Source organism: Argopecten irradians, chromosome 3 (assembly GCF_041381155.1).
Source record: "Argopecten irradians isolate NY chromosome 3, Ai_NY, whole genome shotgun sequence".
Taxonomy (NCBI): Eukaryota; Metazoa; Mollusca; class Bivalvia; order Pectinida; family Pectinidae; genus Argopecten; species Argopecten irradians.
Genome location: NC_091136.1, coordinates 47722746 through 47746500, shown reverse-complemented (window position 1 = coordinate 47746500; position 23755 = coordinate 47722746). Strand labels below are relative to the sequence as shown.

Genomic DNA, 23755 nt, shown 5'->3' with positions numbered 1-23755 from the left:
TATTATGTTTTTATTAACTTTGACAAAGTCAAGGAAAGCCAAATAAAGATGCTCCACTGCACATTCTGACAGAGCATTCTTGATACTCATGATTTGAACAATAAATGGGCCCATTTTCATGAAATTTTCTCAATGCATTAACTTAAAATTCTCCATAGGAAGAAGTCTCCTCAACTTAAGATGTTTTCCTTAAGTTTTGTAATGCATTTTTCATGGGAAAATTTAAGTAAAGGAATTCGTTAAAGTTAAGGAACGTTCCTGAAACTGGGCCCTGATTTTTAATTGTGTATACATATGTATATATATGTGTCTAATTAACACAAAAATACATATAAAATAATTTGATTTGCTTTTATATGTAGTTCAAGCACAATCAGTTTGTCATTCCATATAGGGCATAGTGCCATGGAGTTCTTTTGGGACACAATTAATTCTTTTTAATTTTTTAGCTCACCTGGCCCAAAGGGCCGGTGAGCTTATGTCATGGCGCGGCGTCCGTCGTCTGTCCGTCCGTCGTCCGTCCGTCAACATTTAATTTAAATTGCTACTAGTCATAGAGTTCCGCATGGATTGTGACAAAATTTGGCCATAAATATCCTTTGGTGAAGGGGAACAGAACTTGTATAAATTTTGGCTCTGACCCCCCAGGGGCAGGAGGGGTGGGGCCCAATAGGGGTAATAGAGGTAAATCCTATAAATCGCTACTTGTCCTTGAGTTCTGCATGGATTGTAACCAAATTTGGCCATAAACATCCTTGGGGGAAGGGGAACAGAACTTGTATAAATTTTGGCTCTGATCCCCCTGGGGGCAGGAGGGGCGGGGCCCAATAGGGGAAATAGAGGTAAATCGTTCTGCATGGATTGTAACCAAATTTGGCCACAAACATCCTTGGGTGAAGGGGAACAGAACTTGTATAAATTTTGGCTCTGACCCCCCGGGGGCAGGAGGGGCGGGGCCCAATAGGGGAAATAGAGGTAAATCCTATAAATCGCTACTTGTCCTAGAGTTCTGCATCGATTGTAACCAAATTTGGCCACAAACATCCTTGGGGGAAGGGGAACAGAACTTGTATAAATTTTGGCTCTGACCCCCCGGGGGCAGGAGGGGCAGGGTCCAATAGGGGAAATAGAGGTAAATCCTATAAATTGCTACTTGTCCTAGAGTTCTGCATGGAATGTAACCAAAATCGGCTACAAACATCCTTGGGGGAAGGGGAACAGAACTTGTATAAATTTTGGCTCTGAAACCCCCGGGGCAGGAGGGGTGGGGCCCAATATGGGAAATAGAGGTAAATCCTATAAATCGCTACTTGTCCTAGAGTTCTACATGGATTGTAACCAAATTTGGCCACAAACATCCTTGGGTGAAGGGAAACAGAACTTGTATAAATTTTGGCTCTGACCCCCTGGGGGCAGGAGGGGTGGGGCCCAATATGGAATTTAGAGGTAAATATTCAAATTCCTTCAGAAAAGAAACAATGAACCTGTATTCAGAACATTACTTGGCATTACAAACCAGGTGAGTGATACAGGCCCTCTGGGCCTCTTGTTTGTCTTGAGGTAAAATTATAGTTCTTTTCAATGGTGGTAATGGTGTAAAGTACAAAAAACGTAAAAAACTAAGACGTTTGCTCCTGTTTTTGAAAGAGAATCAATTACCATTCGTCAGCAGTGTAGCATCTTTAATTTAAGTATATTTTATTGAAAATCGGTTCTTATAACTTTATGAGCAGCATGCTGCAAAACAAAGAGTGGCTTTAACTTTTGAATGGAAGGAGTTTTTTTACAAAGTCAATGTAAAATTGAACTTAAATCTTTGAGTGTTGGGTATAGTATCGTTTCTGACAGCTTGAAGTAACAACTCTATCCTGCCGAGATATGACTCCAGCTTGAAGTTGTTTTGGGGCGGATACCGAGTTACAGATGCTACACGATGGTTACTGCTGCTATCTCCCGGACTTTCCTTTCCATCGAGAATGACTGTGAGTTCTCCGTCTGGCTTTCTCTGGCTAAGCTTGACACCAGTGTACTGGGGGTCAACAAAACACCTGGGAATTTATAAAGGAAGTGTCAGGTTTAAATACCAGTTGATCAGGCTGTCTATGTTATACCCAGTATATCACAAATAAAATAGTGAAATAAATGTAGTCATTATGTAAAACACAGTAATCACACACACTTGAAGTTGATAACAAAATTTCTGATGATCTAGTTATCTTTAAATGATGTATATCAAAAGTCAAAGCAATTGAAAGATATGGGCTTCTTTTGCTTTAAAGCTAGGGTAATTTAAAATTGGGCAGGTTCAGGAGGCGAAGGAAAGCTGGAGTACCAAGAGAAAAATCACCATCTTATTACCAGTACCATAATTGCAAGTGCTCCACATGTATTTTGAAGTCTTCACCCAGAGGTGGAGTCTGATATTTTCAGACAAAGACTTTTCTTTACTACCTTGTCCAATTTTATTTCATGTCTGCATGAAATTGGGCAATATTCTAAGATATCACAACAGTTATGTCTCATAATTTTTTTTAGATGCACATGCAACAAAGGTTACATGTATACAGTATGAAATAACTATTCTTATTTCCAACTTACTTGAAGTCCTGTCCTGTGTCAGCATATCTAAAGATAACTTGGAGGTCACCCCGAGGACGAACCCACAGTAGATGTCCAGTGTCACTGGTCAGTTCTGCTGTACCCACAAAGTAACCACTAGAGAAATGGAAGACACTGACTAAGATTAATCTTGCCATTAAAAATATAGGTCACTTTATCGTTTTCAATGTTTGTGTAACATGGACATTTATGTTACCCCAATCAGGTTATATCTGTTTAATATGTACATGTACATATAATGCAGTTCATGCTTTGTTTAAATTCCAATTCCAATTGATTTTTACCTTGTCCCTTTTATTATTGTAATTTGTCTGACAATGAAGATGATCACGTCATGACTATGTTTAGTATTGACTTGAAATTGAAGGCAACCTTGTCCCTAATCATCCTTGATACTCCAGGGGTTATTATCGCTGTTATTAAACCCACACCTAGACAATCTCATAGTAAAATTGAAGGCAGTTCAGAAGAAAACAAAATTGACCAATAACAGGCCTGCAGAGACTTTCTTTGAAGATTACATAGAGAGGGATGCCCAACTTCAAAGCCACACAATCAACCACAGTGTACCATTATTAGATTCTTTTTATGTATATCAAAGGACTAAATTAACTGTGTATTCTGTTGCTTTCAGTCTGCTACGACAAGGGTGGCTATAATGCCAGTGATAGTAACTCTGGAGTATTGAGGATGATATAAACAATACATTTATAATACTGGTTCATGTTATTGGACTGCTGAACCCATACATACTATCCGACCCAGCGATTAGGCTTGGCTATAGTTGGTATGTGTTTTGGTGTCAAAGGAAAGTGGTACACAGGACTGTTATATGGGGTATCATCCAAACTCGACAGATCTAGCTTAGGGATGTCTGTAACTGTTGGTTTGGCTGCTTCATTCCTGCTGCAGTCAACTATGGACACTTTTTCTGATTGAACTTCAACACTTGATTGTTCAAACATCCGTTTTCGTGATGCTATGTCGACTTTCTGTAGAGACGGACTCTTGCTTCTTGGATGTCTTTCTTGTTGAAGTTTTGAGGTACTTACTCCTTGCTTTGAAGCAATAGAAATACCTACACTTATTCCTTCATTTTTTCCTTGACGAATGTTATCAATGTTAGAATCTGAATTGGTGACAACAGGATTTGCTTTGAATGTACTTGTTGACCTTGGTGTAACCTCCTGTGACCTTGCACTAAGATCGGACTGTGAAATAGAATAAGATGATGTTGGTGTCAGCCCCTGTGACCTTGCACTTAACACTGACCTTGCAATGGAATCACATGATCGAGCAGTAAAATCCTGTGTCCATGACCTTTCTGTAATTGTTTGTGACCTTGATGTATCATTATCGGTCTCTGTCCGACTTGTAAGCATCCATCCTAGATCAGGACTAATCCATTTCTGTCTCAGTCTCCAGGATCCTACTCTGTATTTAGAGCTCCCCCAGTAACTGATGTAATCCTGTCTAGCCCGACCCTCCTGACAATCAGCGCACAACGAGGAACGAGTGTACATGGAACTCCAGTTGTAGTATCTACCATCTCTCCACAGGCTTACACAGGAAGCACAGTCGGGCCCATCTTGACTTTTCTTTTTCAATGTCCTTGATACTTTACTAACTGAAGGAGGCTCATCTTCAGTGTCACACAGTTTTAGTAAATTATTAAAAAGTGGACTTTCACTATGATCCATGACAACTTTATCTGTATACGACCTCCCTACAACAGATCATACTTTTGTGCTACATTACACCAGTTGATATCAGTGATACACTAAATATTAATGTGCCTATATTGACCAGTACAATATATCGCCTTTTATGAGAAGATTATCTCTAATCTTATTAGTAAGATTAAAGATCAGTTAAAAGTACTGTAGATTTCACACACTAAGCTGTGGTATATCTTTCAGTTGTAATCATGGTTCCTGTAACACTTAATCTAGTCAGCAGGATTATAAAAAATATTGGAGTTTTAAACAAATGTAAACATTCTAAACAGACTAGTGACTTACAGTAGTTCATTGTAGAGACGAAACTTTATTCATCATAACAGATGTATGACTGGAATTAAATACAAATTGATCTTCCAAATATGTTAAGCTCAATTAAAGGGAAACAAGGTGCCACATAGCATAACAATATCCCATGCACCCTACAGCAATGTGTTTTGTATATGGCCTTGCCTTTGTATTTCATGGTTGCCTATCTAGATAGATTGGCGACTTGTGCTATATCAAAGTTGAATGTTTCTACAGTAACATGTTTGATTTTGTTGGTCCCAAGAGGTTTGTTATAATATAAAATCGTATTTTACTGTATAGTAACAGAGATACTATTGAAAATGGGACCCAACAAAATACAACTACATATGTACATGTATCTATCTTACATTATCAATATCACATCTGGTTTATGGAATACAATGAATATCATTGTTTACCATCCCCCAACTTTTAACACATTGTCTTACACCCCTCCAATGCACAATCTGATTTAAATCATGTCTTCATCTCCATGGTGTTCTTTAAACTACCATTGTGACGTACATTAACAGAGAGTAGAACAAAGTAAATCAAGGTCAAGATGTGGTATCATTTCTCCTTTGGTAAGATAAACACCAACATTACTAAGATTGTTTCTGTCCATTTTATTGTCATTACATACACATATCAAAATAAGGTATTAAATAAGGTATTATTGCATGCTCCATCTCTTCCTTTCTTTATGTTGAGATTGATAATTCAAACATTCTTACTCTCTTGCTCCTATTCTATCACAATTACTCACAAATTTAACTAATGTAGAATGAAGCTATTAGGCTACAAAACACAATATCAATAATGAAGATTTCAAGTTACAAAGTTATCATCTCTTGCCAGAAGGTTTTGAATGTTATGCCTTGTGATTGTGAGCATACAAATGACATATCTAATTTTTACTCACAAACGGATAATGTCACGATCAACACCTATATGCAAGGACAGATAAATCTGTAATATGCGAATAGATAAATGTATAATTAAGAACATACATGTATACATACATACTGTTAAGTAAGCACATTATGTCATAATATACAATTAACATTTATTTACCAAGTTTACTAAAAGTAAGTGTTGTTCAGTAGATAGGCACAGATATGGGATTCCATAACAACATCAAACTAATTGATTTAGGAAATGAAAGGAATACTTTCAAACTGTGATATTACATATTATTTCCAATGTTGTATCTGCAACTGTGTATAGGCTTAACAGCTTCATTGACCAAGATTAAAATAATCTTACATGAATCTATCAAGTCGATAGGGATATCTTTACACAAGTAGAATATCTTTGTTTGGTCAGCATGAAGCTTGCAGAGTGCTGATGAGCCAAAACCTTTCACAAGAGTTGAGATACATCACATTTATCCCCATATACTTGACAGACCCATTTTGATTATTATTCTCTAATAGTCATTATAAAAGAAAACTGCCAATTTTTCAGTCATATCAAAGACAACACAAAACTTCCTTTACATGTTCACTAAAACATTAATATCCTTTCTCACCAATGACTGATGGATGAATTCTTTACATTTTTACTAAAACATTCAGCTTCTTGCTCACCAATGACGGATGGGGGAATTCTTTACATTTTCACTAAAAACATTCAGCTTCTTGCTTACTAATGATGGATGGGAGAATTCTTTACATTTTCACTAAAACATTCAGATCCTTTCTCACCAATGACTGATGGATGAATTCTTTACATTTTCACTAAAACATTAAGCTTCTTGCTCACAAATGAAGGATGGAAGAATTCTTTACATTTCCACTAAAACATTCAGCTTCTTGATCACCAATGATGAATTGGAGAATTCTTTACATTTTCACTAAAACATTCAAATCCTTTCCCACCGATAAAGAATTGGAGAATTCTTTACATTTTCACTAACACATTCAAATCCTTTCCCACCGATAAAGAATTGGAGAATTCTTTACATTTTCACTAAAACATTCAAATCCTTTCCCACCGATAAAGAATTGGAGAATTCTTTACATTTTCACTAAAATATTCAGATCCTTCCTCACAACGATGGATGGTAGAATTCTTTCACTAACACAGTGCCATCCTCCTCTCACCATTTGCCCCGTTTACTCCAGTCTTTAGGCTGCCAGTGCAGACACTTAGCATCTATTCTCACTTTGCGTTTAGCCATGGCCTTGAGCTGAGTGTCTATTTGTTCATTAGATAACGTGATGATATACTGTCCCTTGTAGTAGTTTATGAGATTCAAGTGTTGTAAGGTGGAAATCACATCCTCTTTTTTGATACTGGTCATTTCTGAGATTTCACTGGAAAAAATATTCTTATGTTATAGTCGTCTTTTCAGTAAACAAATAAATAGCAGGAAAAAAACAAAAACAGCACCTTTAATAGTTATACAAGAACTAAAGAAGTATGTATTAAATCCTATGAAACCAGATATGTGATCAATTTTGCTTCAATGCAATAATAAAATTTTCCAGTCCACCTACTAAACATGATAAGACTCAGATCTTTGTCATTCTAGTTTTTTGCATTTCGTCAATTTATGTATTTGTGACTTACTAAATTATGGCCAGGTCAAATGTTTCATGTTTTTTTCATATAACAGGAATATCTCATTTCCATGAATAAAAAAATTCATGTTTGGCTAAAGGTGTTAATGTGATTTACGCAATACTTAATACTGTATCAAATATTAAATTTTTTGTGACCACAATTATGTCCCAGAAAAATTACCAGCTATACAGTATTTAGTTTTAACTTTCTGACAAGATCAGATACTGATCGAATATCTAAAGTGATAGCATACTTGATTGTGATGATGGGACGATCGGTGCCTTCACTTGGTTTCATGTTGATGAGAATTTCCAGGATTGTTTGTGACCAGTAACTCCTGTATGACAACAGGCCAAGGTCTGATAGTGGCTTCTCAGGGGAACCCGTCTTCCCTTCCACTTTGGATAATTCATAACCTGAAATTTGCAAATAAACATTTGTATCTATCCCCAGTGGGAAAACTTACATAAAGATTAGTATAGAGATCCATCTCTAGTTGGTAAAAATTACATATAAATATTAGTATAGAGATCCATCTCCAGTAGGTCAAACCAATTCACAGTGAAATTTTGTTGGTGAAACAAAACACCCTACTTACTAAATACCAAGACAAATTATAACATTATAGAAATACAGACTTGATACTTACTAAATTCTATCAGCAGTTTGCCATAGCCCTTTCGCTGGTAGGGTGGTAGAGTTAATATACAAGCTACATTGTAGTCCTCTGTAGATTCTTTTTCCTGTTAAAGGGACAATTCACTAATTCAAGTAAATTCTTTTACATAACCAGAAGCAAAATATGGCATAAATGTATTGTTCTACTTTTCTTATGAAACATATAACGTAAAACATTGACAAATTCCACAACATTGTTAAGTATTTTAATTAATATCGTTGAAATATCAAATCGTTAACAAATACAATTAAGCAGGTACAATATATATGGACGCTGTACCCATACCCGAGCCAAAGTCTCGCACGTTAAACAAATAAACTACATAACCACTGAGAAGGTGATAAAATTATTTTTAGGCAAGATAATTGACCTGATAAGGTAAAAACACTACTGTCAGAACGATTTGAGCAGTTCTAGACCAAAATTGCATTACTCTACGAGCAAGGGACAGGGTTCAGCATATAAGAAGTTAGACCACAATGTGTAATGGCGGACAGTGAGCGAGTTTAAACATCTACACACATGTTACAACCATGAGCTTTTCAGGCATATCACAGTAAAACCGACTGATCTAATTTCCATTAGAACTGGGTTTTTTCCCCCGATATATAATGTTCTCTTAGGCTGAATTGTCCCTTTAAATATCCATAAGGATATAATTTATTTATCAAAATTATGTGATGTAGGAAGGCAGTGCTGGGTTAGCTAAATGTTTCCAAATACCTAATGTGTAATTAATTTTAAATACATTGTACTCATATATTCCCATCTATATTCTCCTGCTGTTTGGAACTTCTCAGAATAAAGAAACAAAAAATTTTAATTTGCTTTTGACACAGAAATCATTTACTGAGTAATCAGAGTATTGATTACTAGTGAAAATATCAGGAATCCAGAATCTTACAGATCAAAATGTCTTAAATTATCTGACCCACCATCCATAGAGAATACTTTTGTTTATACACGTTATTCCCTTACCTTGGAGAAGAACCCCACTATGTGGTAACCTCGGACATCTTGTTCACACATGACATAGAATAAGAATGGATCTGTGTCATAGTATAAGGTTTTGTGGTCTAGAAATAATTTTGCCAAAAGGCAGAGATTCTGTGCATAACTCTGAAACATAAAGGAAGCAAAGTAATGATATGTTTTAAAGAAATGACAGTATTATGTGGACTTTTTGTTGGTATAAACTTTCTGTAGAGACCACGACTACAAAAGCAACAAAATGACTGTACCACTTATCATTGATACAAAATATTTTATATTGTAACGAAAGTAGCTATGAAGTCTATACCTACCTTACTCTTTCTCCCATCAATTTCAAAGAAGGATATGTTACTCTTGCGATAAATTTCATTTCCAGGAGGGTGTTTTAAAAGACATTTTGCCTAAAAGAAAAATCAATTTTACAAGAAATAATATAAACGTTTTAATGCATTTAGGAAGTATTTCCAAGGAAAAACATGTATGCACCAAACATAAATGTGTACCCGGTAAGAGATAAATGCATCTGCCTGCATATGAAATCTAAATAGGAATTGACATGACCAGACAAGACATGGGTAATACAGTACTATGACCTTTCATGGCAACGGGGATTTTATTGTCCAATGCCCAGCATATCAATAGGATTTGTTTATGAAAAGATGATCAAGCATTTGTTAAAGGTGTATAATAAAATAATGAATGGAATATAAATTTCAACAGAAATTACACATATCTTTTCAAACAGTTTCCACAGTTAAAATTGCTCACTTCCCAGAAAGACATATATAATTATGCCAATTTAATAGTAATTCTGTCGTACTTACTAAATGTCTTTCCAAACATTTATTGCTTTTGACATACTTCAGACAAAATTCACAAATGAAGACAATTGGTGTACCAGAAAGTTCCTACAAAACAAACAACTGTATTAGAAATGTGAGTATCAGTATAAACAAACTTTCAATTTAACGAAAAGGTCAAGATTTCATATGAAACTTAGTTATCATATTAAACTAGGTATATAGTTATATGCAATCCTTATATGAATACAAAGGGATTGGTTACCTGTGGATATGGAGAGAAGTATGAATATGGAGAGAAGTATGAATATGAGGGGATAGGTTACATGTGGATATGGAGAGAAATATAGAGAAGTATGAATATGAGGGGATAGGTTACCTGTGGGAATGGAGAGAAATATGAATACAAGGGGATAAGTTACCTGTGGGAATGGAGAGAAGTATTTATACAAAGGGATAGGTTACCTGTGGGTATGGAGAGAAGTATGTATACAAAGGGATAGGTTACCTGTAGGTATGGAGAGAAGTATGAATATGAAGGGATAGGTTACCTGTGGGTATGGAGAGAAGTATGTATACAAAGGGATAGTTTACCTGTGGGTATGGAGAGAAGTATGTATACAAAGGGATAGTTTACCTGTGGATATGGAGAGAAGTATGAATATGAGGGGATAGGTTACCTGTGGGTTTGGAGAGAAGTATGAATATGAGGGGATAGGTTACCTGTGGGAATGGAGAGAAGTATGAATACAAGGGGATAGGTTACCTGTGGGAATGGAGAGAAGTATTTATACAAAGGGATAGGTTACCTGTGGAGAAGTATTTATACAAAGGGATAGGTTACCTGTGGGTATGGAGAGAAGTATGTATACAAAGGGATAGGTTACCTGTAGGTATGGAGAGAAGTATTTATTCAAAGGAATAGTTTACCTGTGGGTATGGAGAGAAGTATGTATACAAAGGGATAGTTTACCTGTGGATATGGAGAGAAGTATGAATATGAGGGGATAGGTTACCTGTAGATATGGAGAGAAGTATGAATATAAAGAGATAGGTTACCTGTAGATATGGAGAGAAGTATGAATATGAAGGGATAGGTTACCTGTGGGTATGGAGAGAAGTATTTATACAAAGGGATAGGTTACCTGTGGGTACGGAGAGAAGTATGTATACAAAGGGATAGGTTACCTGTGGGTATGGAGAGAAGTATTCATACAAGGGGATAGGTTACCTGTGGGTATGGAGAGAAGTAGTCATACAAGGGGATAGGTTACCTGTGGGTATGGAGAGAAGTATTTATATAAAGGGATAGGTTACCTGTGGGTATGGAGAGAAGTATGTATACAAGGGGATAGGTTACCTGTAGGTATGGAGAGAAGTATGAATTCAAGATGATAGGTTACCTGTGGGTATGGAGAGAAGTATGGAGAGAAGTATGGATAAAAGGGGATAGGTTACCTGTGGGTATGGAGAGAAGTATGAATACAAGATGATAGGTTACCTGTGGGTATGGAGAGAAGTATGGAGAGAAGTATGTATACAAGGGGATAGGTTACCTGTGGGTAAGGAGAGAAGTATGAATGTAGATCTTCTGCTGTTTGGTTCGGAAGCACTTTCTTATAATGAAAACTGTTCTTTATTTTTATTAGTCCAAGACTTTATTAGCCATACCAAGGATTTATAAGTGAGAAGGATTCGTGACTGTCTCTTTACATTACTAAACACCACGCGAGACGCCTATGAACCGGGAATAAAAACCGTTTTTCTCAACAAATACTTGTCTTATCGAGTCAAACGAAACACCATTGTAAAGTTTATTAAATTTCACGACGTATATTACTTGCTTTAAAGACGGAATATTTAAAGGATATGTCTTAAATTTTCGTTAAAAATAATCGACAGCTCATGAAATGACGGCCCCGCTTCAGAAAGTAAGGCGGTAACCCTCGCACCCACAAGCTACATCAAAGGCTGCGCCGGCGGATATCAAAGGAAAATCAGTCGTCGCCCAACGTCACGGTCAGTGCACAAACACAAAAGCGCCTGCCTTGGACTTCCCCAAAACCCAGTGTGACTTATCCTTCTCATATACGTCCTTGGCCATACTAAACGTTTTAACTAATATCATTTGTATCAAAATATCCGTTCGTTCTTAATATTATGATATTATGGTGACACAGTCGATCGCATCCGAATATACAGGGAGCCCCAAGCTCGGAATTTCAGGGACAGGAACAGTGGTGTGTGCTTTACAGAAGAAGGAATAGACATTACGTGGTGAGGTGCTATGTGTTCAGTTACAGTGTGTGTCATAGGGTATGCGGTCTACTGTGTCACCTACTCTATATCAACAATGCTAGCTTATATATATATATTATATTGTTACACTATTTAGTTTTGTATCAGATATAGCCTTAATTTTAAAGAAATGTCAAATCAGTTTTACGATGTAAATGTAATTCTGATGATGATATTTCATACAAATACATACTTTTATACGGACATGCGGGTACGGGTACTTCATAAAACGATACATGTTTTGTAATTCTTATCATAAATTTAAACCTTGATATTCTTCATCATCATTTTCTTAATATATTTGCGGTCATTATATATTTCATCATTCATGTATTACGGGAGAAGACGGGCTATAAGTTATTCAACTTGTGTCTGATCCCATTTGTATATATGCAAATAAAATATGTTTAAATCAAAGTATGAATACAAGATGATAGGTTACCTGTGGGTATGGAGAGAAGTATGGAGAGAAGTATGAATACAAGATGATAGGTTACCTGTGGGTATGGAGAGAAGTATGGAGAGAAGTATGAATACAAGATGATAGGTTACCTGTGGGTATGGAGAGAAGTATGGAGAGAAGTATGAATACAAGATGATAGGTTACCTGTGGGTATGGGGAGAAGTACGGAGAGAAGTATGTATACAAGATGATAGGTTACCTGTGGGTATGGAGAGAAGTATGGAGAGAAGTATGAATACAAGATGATAGGTTACCTGTGGGTATGGGGAGAAGTACGGAGAGAAGTATGTATACAAGATGATAGGTTACCTGTGGGTATGGAGAGAAGTACCAAGGCTTTATTCTATATCTTCCTAGTTCTATCAGATCAATGTTTTTCATTCTGGTGATGATATCGTCGTGGTGGGCCACCATACTGCCCGTCTGACGAGGAACTTTAGCCCCTGAAGGGGCTTCCTGTGGATCCTGAAATGAACACAAATTTGATGAGAAAATTGTTACTTTGAAACATGTTCTCCTTTCTCCCTATTTTCATATGACAATTAAGTCCATAAAGTAATAGATACATTTCTCAAACTAATATTAAGGCGGGATGTTGATAAACTTTATGAAACCATTTTTACAGTTTCAACAGTTATTTTTCAAACTCTGTCCACACCTTACTTTCCCACTGTTATTGGACTAGCAATAAAATGTATCTTAACACACATCTTTCCATCTATAAATGTGTGTAAGTCCATGAATGATCTCTGTATAAAGGACTGTCAATATTACCAAAGGAAGTGGTGTTTGTGGCTGTAGACTTGGCGTAGGAGTGGAATTCCGGCTATGTGTTGGTGTATCTGCAATTTGGCACGGTATGGTCACACTCAACTAGTGTTTAAAAGAAAGACATAATATGACATTTTAAATACTTTTAAATAAACAATGTAGCTAAGGCTTACATATTCTTTACTACAATGCTTTAAAATTAGAAAATATGGCTTTTCAACCAATAATGGGCCCCATTCCCAATGGAAATTATTTCAAATTGTAGTAAAATTCCAAACATTTGCAGGTTACTCCATGGCATACTTTCCCAATCATTGTGAATACACCAATTTTATTCCATTTCCACAAAGAAGTAAAACGGTCAGAAAACAAAAGGCCCAAAGGGCCTTAATGACATCTGACTACCTTGACAATAGTAAAATTAATTATATATGGTGTCACTTTGTCAGGATCATGTCAGGATCATTTTCAATTTCTTTCAACAAATTTCATTTCAAACAAGAGGCCCATGGGCCTTTAAATATAGGAAATTAATTAGATATAGTGTCATGGTAGTCATCTTCGATTTGGGATCAACCAGAGATGTAACAATACTTTGTCGGGACCATGTCAGGATCATTTCATGCAAGTTTCAGCCAAATCCCTTCGGTAGAACTTGAGTAGAAGTTTAAAATGTGTTTTCAAAATGGCGGCTGTGGCATCCATCTTGGATTTCAGTTCAACCCGAAAAATAACAACACTTTGTCGGGACCATGTCAGGATCATTTCATGCAAGTTTCAGCCAAATCGCACCAGTAGAACTTGAGAAGAAGTTCAAAATGTGTTTTCAAGATGGCGGCTGTAGCGGCCATCTTTGATTTCGGATCGACCCGAAAAATAACAACACTTTGTCGGGACCATGTCAGGATCATTTCATGCAAGTTTCAGCCAAATCGCACCGGTAGAACTTGAGAAGAAGTTCAAAATGTGTTTTCAAAATGGCGGCTGTGGCATCCATCTTGGATTTCGGTTCAACCCGAAAAATAACAACACTTTGTTGGGACCATGTCAGGATCATTTCATGCAAGTTTCAGCCAAATCGCACCGGTAGAACTTGAGAAGAAGTTCAAAACGTGTTTTCAAAATGGCGGCTGTGACGGCCATCTTGGATTTCGGATCGTCCCGAAAAATAACAACACTCTGTCGGGACCATGTCAGGATCATTTCATGCAAGTTTCAGCCAAATCGCACCAGTAGAACTTGAGAAGAAGTTCAAAATGTGTTTTCAAGATGGCGGCTGTAGCGGCCATCTTTGATTTCGGATCGACCCGAAAAATAACAACACTTTGTCGGGACCATGTCAGGATCATTTCATGCAAGTTTCAGCCAAATCGCACCGGTAGAACTTGAGAAGAAGTTCAAAACGTGTTTTCAAAAGGGCGGCTGTGGCGGCCATCTTGGATTTCGGATCGACCTGAAAAATAACAACACTTTGTCGGGACCATCTCAGGATCATTTCAGGTAAGTTTCAGTTCAATCCCACTGGTCAAACTTGAGAAGAAGTTCAAAATGTGAATAGTTAACGCACGGCGGATGGTGGACGGCGCACAGCGCACGACGACGACGGACGAAACATGATGACTTCGGGTCAGATGACCTAAAAATCTTGTGGTTAACAATTCTTCTTACTCCTGTTACTGACTAGAATTATGTCATTGCAATATTGTTATTCAAAATTGATACACGTTATCTTGGTAATCACTTTGCCATATACCATTATCATTTTCTTTGTGATCAAGGGGCATAACTCTAGTTTTTCTAGTAATCTGATGAACATATACAGTAATCAAATACTGAAAAGTCTTTTACAATATGATGTTACTTTTGGACAAATCAATCATCATTGTATTACTATTTTTTTAAATAATGTAAAGGATGCTTAGAAAGTCATTGCTTCCAGACAGCCTTGTAATATTAATGGTGTTTCATGACAAACGCATGCGCAGAGAGTTAAATTGTACGTTGACAGAGCGGATCAAATTTACAAAATGTCGGACTCAGAAGTGTTGGAAAGCGAGATGAGCATGTGTGTTGTATATCTACTGTAACAGATTTGATATTTCATATTATATCATAACAAGAGGCCCAAAGGGCCTTAACGGTCATCTGACTACCTTTGCAATAGTAAAATTAATTATATATGTTGTCACTTTGTCAGGACCACATCAGGATCATTTTCAATTTCTTTCAACAAATTTTATTTCAAACAAGAGGCCCAAGGGCCTTAACATATAAGAAATTAATTAGATATAGTGTCATGGTAGCCATCTTCGATTTGTGATCAACCAGAGATGTAACAATACTTTGTCGGGACCATGTCAGGATCATTTCATGCAAGTTTCAGCCAAATCGCACCGGTAGAACTTGAGAAGAAGTTCAAAATGTGTTTTCAAGATGGCGGCTGTGGCGGCCATCTTGGATTTCGGATCGATCCGAAAAATAACAACACTTTATCAGGACCATGTCAGGATCATTTCATGTAAGTTTCAGTCAAATCGCACCGGTAGAACTTGAGAAGAGGTTCAAAATGTGTTTTCAAGATGGCGGCTGTGGCGGCCATCTTGGATTTCGGATCGACCCGAAAAATAACAACACTTTGTCGGGACCATGTCAGGATCATTTGATGCAAGTTTCAGCCAAATCGCACCAGTAGAACTTGAGAAGAAGTTCAAAATGTGTTTTCAAGATGGCGGCTGTGGCGGCCATCTTGGATTTTGGATTGATCCGAAAAATAACAACACTTTATCAGGACCATGTCAGGATCATTTCATGCAAGTTTCAGTCACATCCCACCTGTAGAACTTGAGGAGAAGTTCAAAATGTGTTTTCAAGATGGCGGCTGTGGCGGCCATCTTGGATTTCGGATCGACCCGAAAAATAACAACACTTTATCAGGACCATATCAGGATCATTTCATGCAAGTTTCAGCCAAATCGCACTGGTAGAACTTGAGAAGAAGTTCAAAATGTGTTTTCAAGATGGCGGCTGTGGCGGCCATCTTGGATTTCGGATTGATCCGAAAAATAACAACACTTTATCAGGACCCATGTCAGGATCATTTGATGCAAGTTTCAGCCAAATCGCACCTGTAGAACTTGAGAAGAAGTTCAAAATGTGTTTTCAAGATGGCGGCTGTGGCGGCCATCTTGGATTTCGGATTGATCCGAAAAATAACAACACTTTATCAGGACCATGTCAGGATCATTTCATGCAAGTTTCAGTCACATCCCACCTGTAGAACTTGAGGAGAAGTTCAAAATGTGTTTTCAAGATGGCGGCTGTGGCGGCCATCTTGGATTTCGGATCGACCCGAAAAATAACAACACTTTATCAGGACCATATCAGGATCATTTCATGCAAGTTTCAGCCAAATCGCACTGGTAGAACTTGAGGAGAAGTTCAAAATGTGTTTTCAAGATGGCGGCTGTGGCGGCCATCTTGGATTTCGGATCGACCCGAAAAATAACAACACTTTATCAGGACCATGTCAGGATCATTTCATGCAAGTTTCAGTCAAATCCCACCTGTAGAACTTGAGGAGAAGTTCAAAATGTGTTTTCAAGATGGCGGCTGTGGCGGCCATCTTGGATTTCGGATCGACTCAAAAAATAACAACACTTTGTCGGGACCATGTCAGGATCATTTGATGCAAGTTTCAGCCAAATCGCACTGGTAGAACTTGAGAAGAAGTTCAAAATGTGTTTTCAAGATGGCGGCTGTGGCGGCCATCTTGGATTTCGGATCGACCCGAAAACTAACAAAACTTTGTCGGTACCATGTCAGAATCATTTGATGCAAGTTTCAGCCAAATCGCACCTGTAGAACTTGAGAAGAAGTTCAAAATGTGTTTTCAAGATGGCGGCTGTGGCGGCCATCTTGGATTTCGGATCGACCCAAAAAATAACAACACTTTGTCAGGACCATGTCAGGATCTTTTCATGCCAGTTTCAGCCAAATCGCACTGGTAGAACTTGAGAAGAAGTTCAAAATGTGAAAAGTTAACGCACGGCGGACGGCGCACGGCGGACGGCGGACGGCGGACGGCGCACAGCGGACGGCGGACGACGACGGACGAAACATGACGACTATAGGTCATCCTGATATTTCATATTATATCATAAAAACTGACCAGTATTTAAACTTTGTGTTATTTGTTGACGATGCACGTATTCCGTATTGGCTGTAAGATCTGTATCAAATTAAAGCAGCATATGAACAGCGTGGCCTATTGGGGGTAATCAAATCAAACGTCGGGATTTATAATGAAACGGATATCATATAGCCTTAAAGGTTTATTCGTTCATAAGTGGAAAATTGGTCTCGGCATATTCAAAATTATTTACTATTGCATAGGTCTACTGCATAAAACCGTCCATTTGTTTTTCAAGCGGTCACACATGCGCGATCTATACATTTCCCATCAGAATGTGGGCAGGGCTAACCACATAGTGGCGGACCGCCACAAAATAATTTAATTAATTAATTAAACGAATAATTTACTTCTCCTAACTTTTAAATTTTGTTATTCACGTAAGGGCCATGAATTTCAAGGCACGCTAAAAATTCAAAAGGCCGAGATTTTTTATTTTGTAAAAGTTTTGACTACAGTTACAAGGAATACCCCTTTAACATCAACAAAACTTACCATATTAGAGTCTTCTTCTGGTCCCTTTCGTTTTCTGCTTACAGATGACTTTTTATTTGATAAAGAAAGAGTCACTGCTGAGCCATTCTATGACAAAGAGAAAACAAAAATAACAATTAAATTACATTTAATATAACAATAGTATATATTGATTTTGCTTTAAGTAAAATCAACCTTTCTATTAAACTAACATTAGATCAGTAGTATCTGAGTCTGCTTTTGGCATTCTTACATTACTTTACAGCGCCATTAGAATAAGCGTACATGTGACGGCAAGTCTAGTGGGTGGTTCCGTTGATTGGTTGCATGGTAGCTAGTCAGTTTGCCAAAAACATTCAATAAGCTGTGTAAGCGCCGCTCTCATTGGCTGCCTCTTCAATGTAGGGGCCGAGCTAAACAGTCGGAAATGTCTGTCAGTGATTACCAAGATCAGAAACGTGTACTTTACCAGTAAGCAGTATATATACATAAAATGATCGGCATCGGAAGCTTCATAATGTGAAAAGATTACACAAATACATTTTAATTATCTCATGTATAGACACTGATCAGCGCTAATCAGTGAAGTACGTATGGAAAGACAGAAATTGTAAGGAAAATAAATCACCTGCTTCTGACTATTTATTACTTTACCGCAAGGTGTGGGAAACCAAATCGGGTACAATGTATGACCGACCATCGTGTCTTGTCAAAATATATTCTGATAAAACATGGCTTTGACACATACCTGGATGTGAGTAGGGGATGCTATTGCAGCTGTAGGCGTAGATTTTTTTTTAACTTTGTCACCAGTATTTAATCAGAGAGATGCATTTGAATCTAGTGCTTACAATTTCTCGGCTAAAACCAACCAATATTTTGTAAACTACCGCCGAGCATGCGCCAACCTCTGAGAACATTACCTGTGAGGGTCACGCAAATATGAATCAAATTAAATTACAAGTATTTAGGCAATGCATTCAAACTCGACGTCTACAACTAGAATAAAATCCCTTACTAACATCCAGGTATGTAACAAAACCGTGTTTCATTGGAATGTCAGTCGTACCTGATTTGTTTTCCACACCAAACGGACCTTGCAGCGGAAAAGCCAGTCAGAAGGTACAACAGAATTTAGATTCGGCTATGACATTACATGTAACATTACAATGGATACAATAGATATAAACCCAACACATTAACAAACACGATGAAAAATTTGATCCATTGGAACGTACATTGATTGAATGTATACATTGTAAAAAATTAAATAGTACACAACGTGATCAAACACATTGTACAACAGAGTCGGGTATGAATTTCAAAGATCTGCCGGCTCCGCCTACTTCTCAATTTTGTCGGCGATCTTGTCAGTCGGGGGGCAATCAGTCAGGCTGCTGATGCTTCAGCCAATCAGTGCCTTTGTTACATGCCAATTAAAATCTAATCTACTGCATCAGTTACCAGCCTACTACATCAGCTACCAGCCAACGTGTCTATCGAGTGAATGAGTGTAAACAGGAACACTTTAATTGTAACGGCGCTGTAAATTCATAGCATTTATAGTAATTCATAATGCTTTTATCTGTGTAATAATAGGTTACCAATAGTTCTTTTTCTGGTGTGACGGGCCTAGATCCAGGACCTGCACCACCACTACCACTGACACCTCCACCTCCTAATCCCCCTCCACTTCCTCCTCCTCCTACTCCCCCACCACCTCCTCCAAGTTTTCCTGTTTCTTTTTTGGGAGTCTTAGGGTCTTTCTTTGGAAGTTCTGCTTTGCTCATATCCATTCTTTCTTCTGGGACCCATTCATCCAGACGTTTATTAACTAAATGCATGTAGAAAAAAAAGAAACATTTTGTACTTATTAATCAAAAAAATTTCTGCAAGTGCAGGATATGCTTCGTAAACATTCAGTATCTGACAGATACTTACATGATCTGTTCCACATCTTATTTCCTCAATTGTAAATTTTCCATTCTGGAGAGTAATATCCCAACCTACAGTACAGTGGAACCTCCCAAAACCGAACCTTCTCAAAACCGATCACCTCTAGAAACCGAACATGGATGTCATGTACGGAATGAATTCCTCTTTATTAATAGTATATAAAACTTCCCAAAACCGATCCCTCCCAATTCCGAATACCGATTTTGAGATCGGAATAGTCAAATGTAACTAAAATACACTTCTGAAAACCGGCCTTACCTGAGCGACACCGATAGATTGAATTGAGGTCTGATCAACCGACCGTGAAATACACACGTACCTGTACCATAGTTGTTGCATGACATGTCCTGGGGCATGTATACAGATGTGAAGGCTATAGGTACACGGTAATTATACCCGAGATCGTGGTGTGATTATTTAATCATGTCTATTGTTAAGATATCTAACGAAGGTCTACCATGTGCACGCGGTTTGTTTACTGTAGGAAAACAAGCAGAGCTAGTAATAAAGAGAAAGTTTCGTATTCAAATCACACTTTTTTTTATTTACATATGTAGTTGTCGGATAACATAAATTATCTGTATGAAGAAGCCGAAGCAATGTATTGTTTTAGAAAATGACTATGTCATATAATGGCCGGCATCGACTGATCATCGTGTAATTAGAACATTCACGCAACTACTAACTAACTAAAATACGTTTATAAGCGGTAACAAAGTCAAGTTTGCTGTAATCCATTCCTTTTAAACGTATGATTCTCTCTTTTGTGATAACATTCCCATTAACAATCAATATCGGTTGGTTTTAACGAACACTAGGCATAAATGCGGTGCACTAGTGTAAAAAAAGACTTCCGATCGATTAAATCCGGATCGTGATGATCGGTATTCGGTTCACTTCTCCAAACCGAACCCTCTCTAAACCGGCCGAAATTATATGCACCGACCATGATCGGTTTCGGGAGGTTCCACTGTATTTATTTACCGGTAGTTGATTAAGAAAATCTTTTCTACATCAGGATGCTTTCCCATTATTCTGATTGATGTGATAGATATATTAACTGCTAAAGGAGAAATAACTCACAGAGAGTATATATATATGTCATAGAGCTATGTATCACAAGGTGGGTGGCGATACAATTCATATCGCGATATGATACATGATGATTTATATCAATATATGTGTGTACATACAGTCTTCATAATGGATGTAGTACAAATGTTTTCCTTGAAATTCCTTTTTGCCGAGAATCTCTGCCATATCTGAAACATAAGGATTCATGAAATATATCATATTCTATATAATACAGATTGTTTATTACTAAGTACACTTCTTATAAAATACATGTGTATTATGGATGCCTTTGTTTAACTGTGGATCATATCAAACTATTTTAGCTCTATCCATCTATTCTATAGAGCGTTTTACAGGTAAAGACAACCTTTAGGGTCTTAGATAAATATATAGTATACCCTGTTTATAATAAGTTTGAAAGGCTGAAAGTGAAAGCACTTCATGTTTCTATCTGACATATACACATTGTAATTAAAAAAGAATGACAAATCATAATTTTGTAGCGGGATTGGACTGGATCAATCATTGGTGACCAAGTAGCTCAGTCGGTAGAGCAATCGGCTAGTGTTTGGAGGGTCCCGAGGTTCAGGCCAGTACATTTTCTCCTCTCCTGTTACAGAATTTGTGCCTAACTAAATATTACCCACGGTGGACCGGTGGTGTTTAGAAGGGTCTTGTATGTCTTTCAGGGCAAAGACTTCAAGAAAGGAGAGAGGAGTATAGAGGGATTTAACTGGGTAGATCATCGGTGACCAAGTAGCTCAGTCGGTATTTAGGAGTGACTATTGCCTACAATTTTAAATATTGCAATACTATTGCTATCGAGGGAAACTCTATCGCGATAGTTTAACTATTGTAGAATACAATTGCAATAGTATTGTGATGGTATTGCACCATAAATTTGATTTCAATCCGGTTGATGAATTGGCAGCCATAACGTACATCTAGTGTAGTATTGGTTTAGAGTTACTTCTCTTTACCTGCTAGCGTCAGTACCAACTCAAACGCAATGAAGATCGTGATTGAGAACATTGTCGGTGTTTGCATTTGGATTGAAAAGCATGGAAAAGTGACACTTTATCATGACTGTTAGTCTGTTACTGAATGAAACTCTGTGAGTACATGATTTTAGTCCAAGTTACAGAAAAATATCTGACTATTGAAACTATCGATAGTTTAGTTTTGGCGTACTATCGGCGGTTGTTATCGACTTTTTGAAATTGCCATCGATTGATCGAGTTGAGTTAATGAGAGGCATACAATTGCAATATATTGATAGTCCGATGTATTGTTACTCCTTATCGGTATTGCACTCGGTTAGTGTTTGGTGTCCAGGTTCGAATCCCGGTCTGGCAGCTATACATTTCCGCTCCTGTTACAATTTAACAGGTTCTGATAATTTCCATGAAACATTTTATAATGTAGAAATTCAGATACAGAATTTGGAAAATAATACATTGGGTAACCAATTTGTTATGACATTACTTTGTGGTGGTTGAGTTTTATGCAACAAAGAGTCAACATCTTTTTTATGATTAGTAAATTAATTTTATCATTTAAAGTATTTGATCATTTTTGAAAATTGTGCTTTCTTCTTTCTCATTTTTTGATGCTGTCAATGTTGATGATTAATTAATTATAAGTCAAAGTGACGAAGGTGATAAACGTAATGTTCTAGCTGTTTTTGCGCTGGTCTCAAAGTAACCACACAGTTCAGTTTGTGATGAGGTGTAAAAATTAAGGACCAATGTTTTTGCTTTTCTGTTTTTTTAACAATAACTAGTCTATTATTAAAGGCCCAATATCCGTATCTTTCTTATTTTTTTCATGATTTAGAAGAATGTTGAAAAAAAAATCCTGTTGTAAGTCATGCAGAGATAGGACTAAATCGAAGTCAAGATGAGCGATTATGATTTGGAATATTTTGATAAAAATCAAATAAATATTAAACATCGCTAGGTGGGTCCCACTTAGTCAAACAAGCCGAAGTTAGCCGACATGGTAACGTCGTTGCCGAGAACGTCATGTGACTACCGTAACTACGTAACGTCCGTGCGAACTCTTCCGAAAACGGGTCATGAACTTTCCGACTTCCGTTCGGCAATAATCGTAACTTCTATGGCGACCAGTTTAAAATGAAGGCATGTTTACATGTATCGACTTTCAACAACTGCTGTACCAAAGTTATTAAAAAAACATTATAAATATTCTTTAATATATCTTAATTTCAACTACATCTACAAATACTAACAACATCGGAGTCGAATTTAACTTGAATTTTTGTCGATAGTTACGTATAGTGTGGCTTTAAGAACAAAACTGTTTTATTTTTCATTTCAAGATTAGCAAGGACAGAAATCATGAAAGATATTTGTATCTGTCTTTCTTTCTAGTTAAGATGGAAAAGAGTTACAAGTTGTCTGCTGAATGCATCTATCATGTGGATTTGAAAAACCCACTCAATGTCAACTTTTTTACTGTCATTTCACCACCTGCTTTAGAGTTATCCCCCTTTGAACACAAGTGTGTAAAGAAAGATTCAAAACTTACGCCATCCGTCACCATTATTGAGAAGCACAGGGAGCCTGTACCCTTCACTGAGCTCCATCTGAAATGAAAACGATATAATGATTTCACAAAAGCAATTTTTTAATCCACAAATTACATATAAACGACACAAATCTACGATTATTTTGGTCATCGTACCTGTGTATCCGCCATTACAGTCATGTTTATAACAATAACGCAGTAAATAGGTTAGCGTCAAAAAGATTAGGGTGTTACCGAAATAATCGATTCTCGTCATTAACCAAATTTAACATTTAAATGCGTTCATAAAGT

The 23755-nt window shown here is 37.2% G+C and overlaps 2 protein-coding genes across 2 annotated transcripts; both read right to left on the bottom strand.

Moving 5' to 3' along the window:
- Positions 1 to 1462: 1462 nt before the first annotated feature.
- Positions 1463 to 4376, bottom strand: LOC138320060 (uncharacterized). Its single transcript, XM_069263148.1, has 3 exons — positions 3373 to 4376; positions 2599 to 2715; positions 1463 to 2048 (listed from the first exon to the last, which is right to left on the bottom strand). The coding sequence occupies exons 1-3, from the start codon at positions 4317 to 4319 to the stop codon at positions 1784 to 1786; spliced, it is 1329 nt and encodes a 442-aa protein (XP_069119249.1). The 5' UTR covers positions 4320 to 4376; the 3' UTR covers positions 1463 to 1783.
- Positions 4377 to 5255: 879 nt separating this feature from the next.
- On the bottom strand, positions 5256 to 23667 carry LOC138318857 (histone acetyltransferase KAT5-like). Its single transcript, XM_069261620.1, has 13 exons — positions 23621 to 23667; positions 23465 to 23522; positions 21034 to 21102; positions 19489 to 19718; positions 17906 to 17992; positions 13225 to 13323; positions 12760 to 12915; positions 9714 to 9797; positions 9201 to 9290; positions 8875 to 9015; positions 7867 to 7960; positions 7471 to 7633; positions 5256 to 6967 (listed from the first exon to the last, which is right to left on the bottom strand). The coding sequence occupies exons 1-13, from the start codon at positions 23642 to 23644 to the stop codon at positions 6751 to 6753; spliced, it is 1512 nt and encodes a 503-aa protein (XP_069117721.1). The 5' UTR covers positions 23645 to 23667; the 3' UTR covers positions 5256 to 6750.
- Between the last annotated feature and the right edge of the window lie 88 nt (positions 23668 to 23755).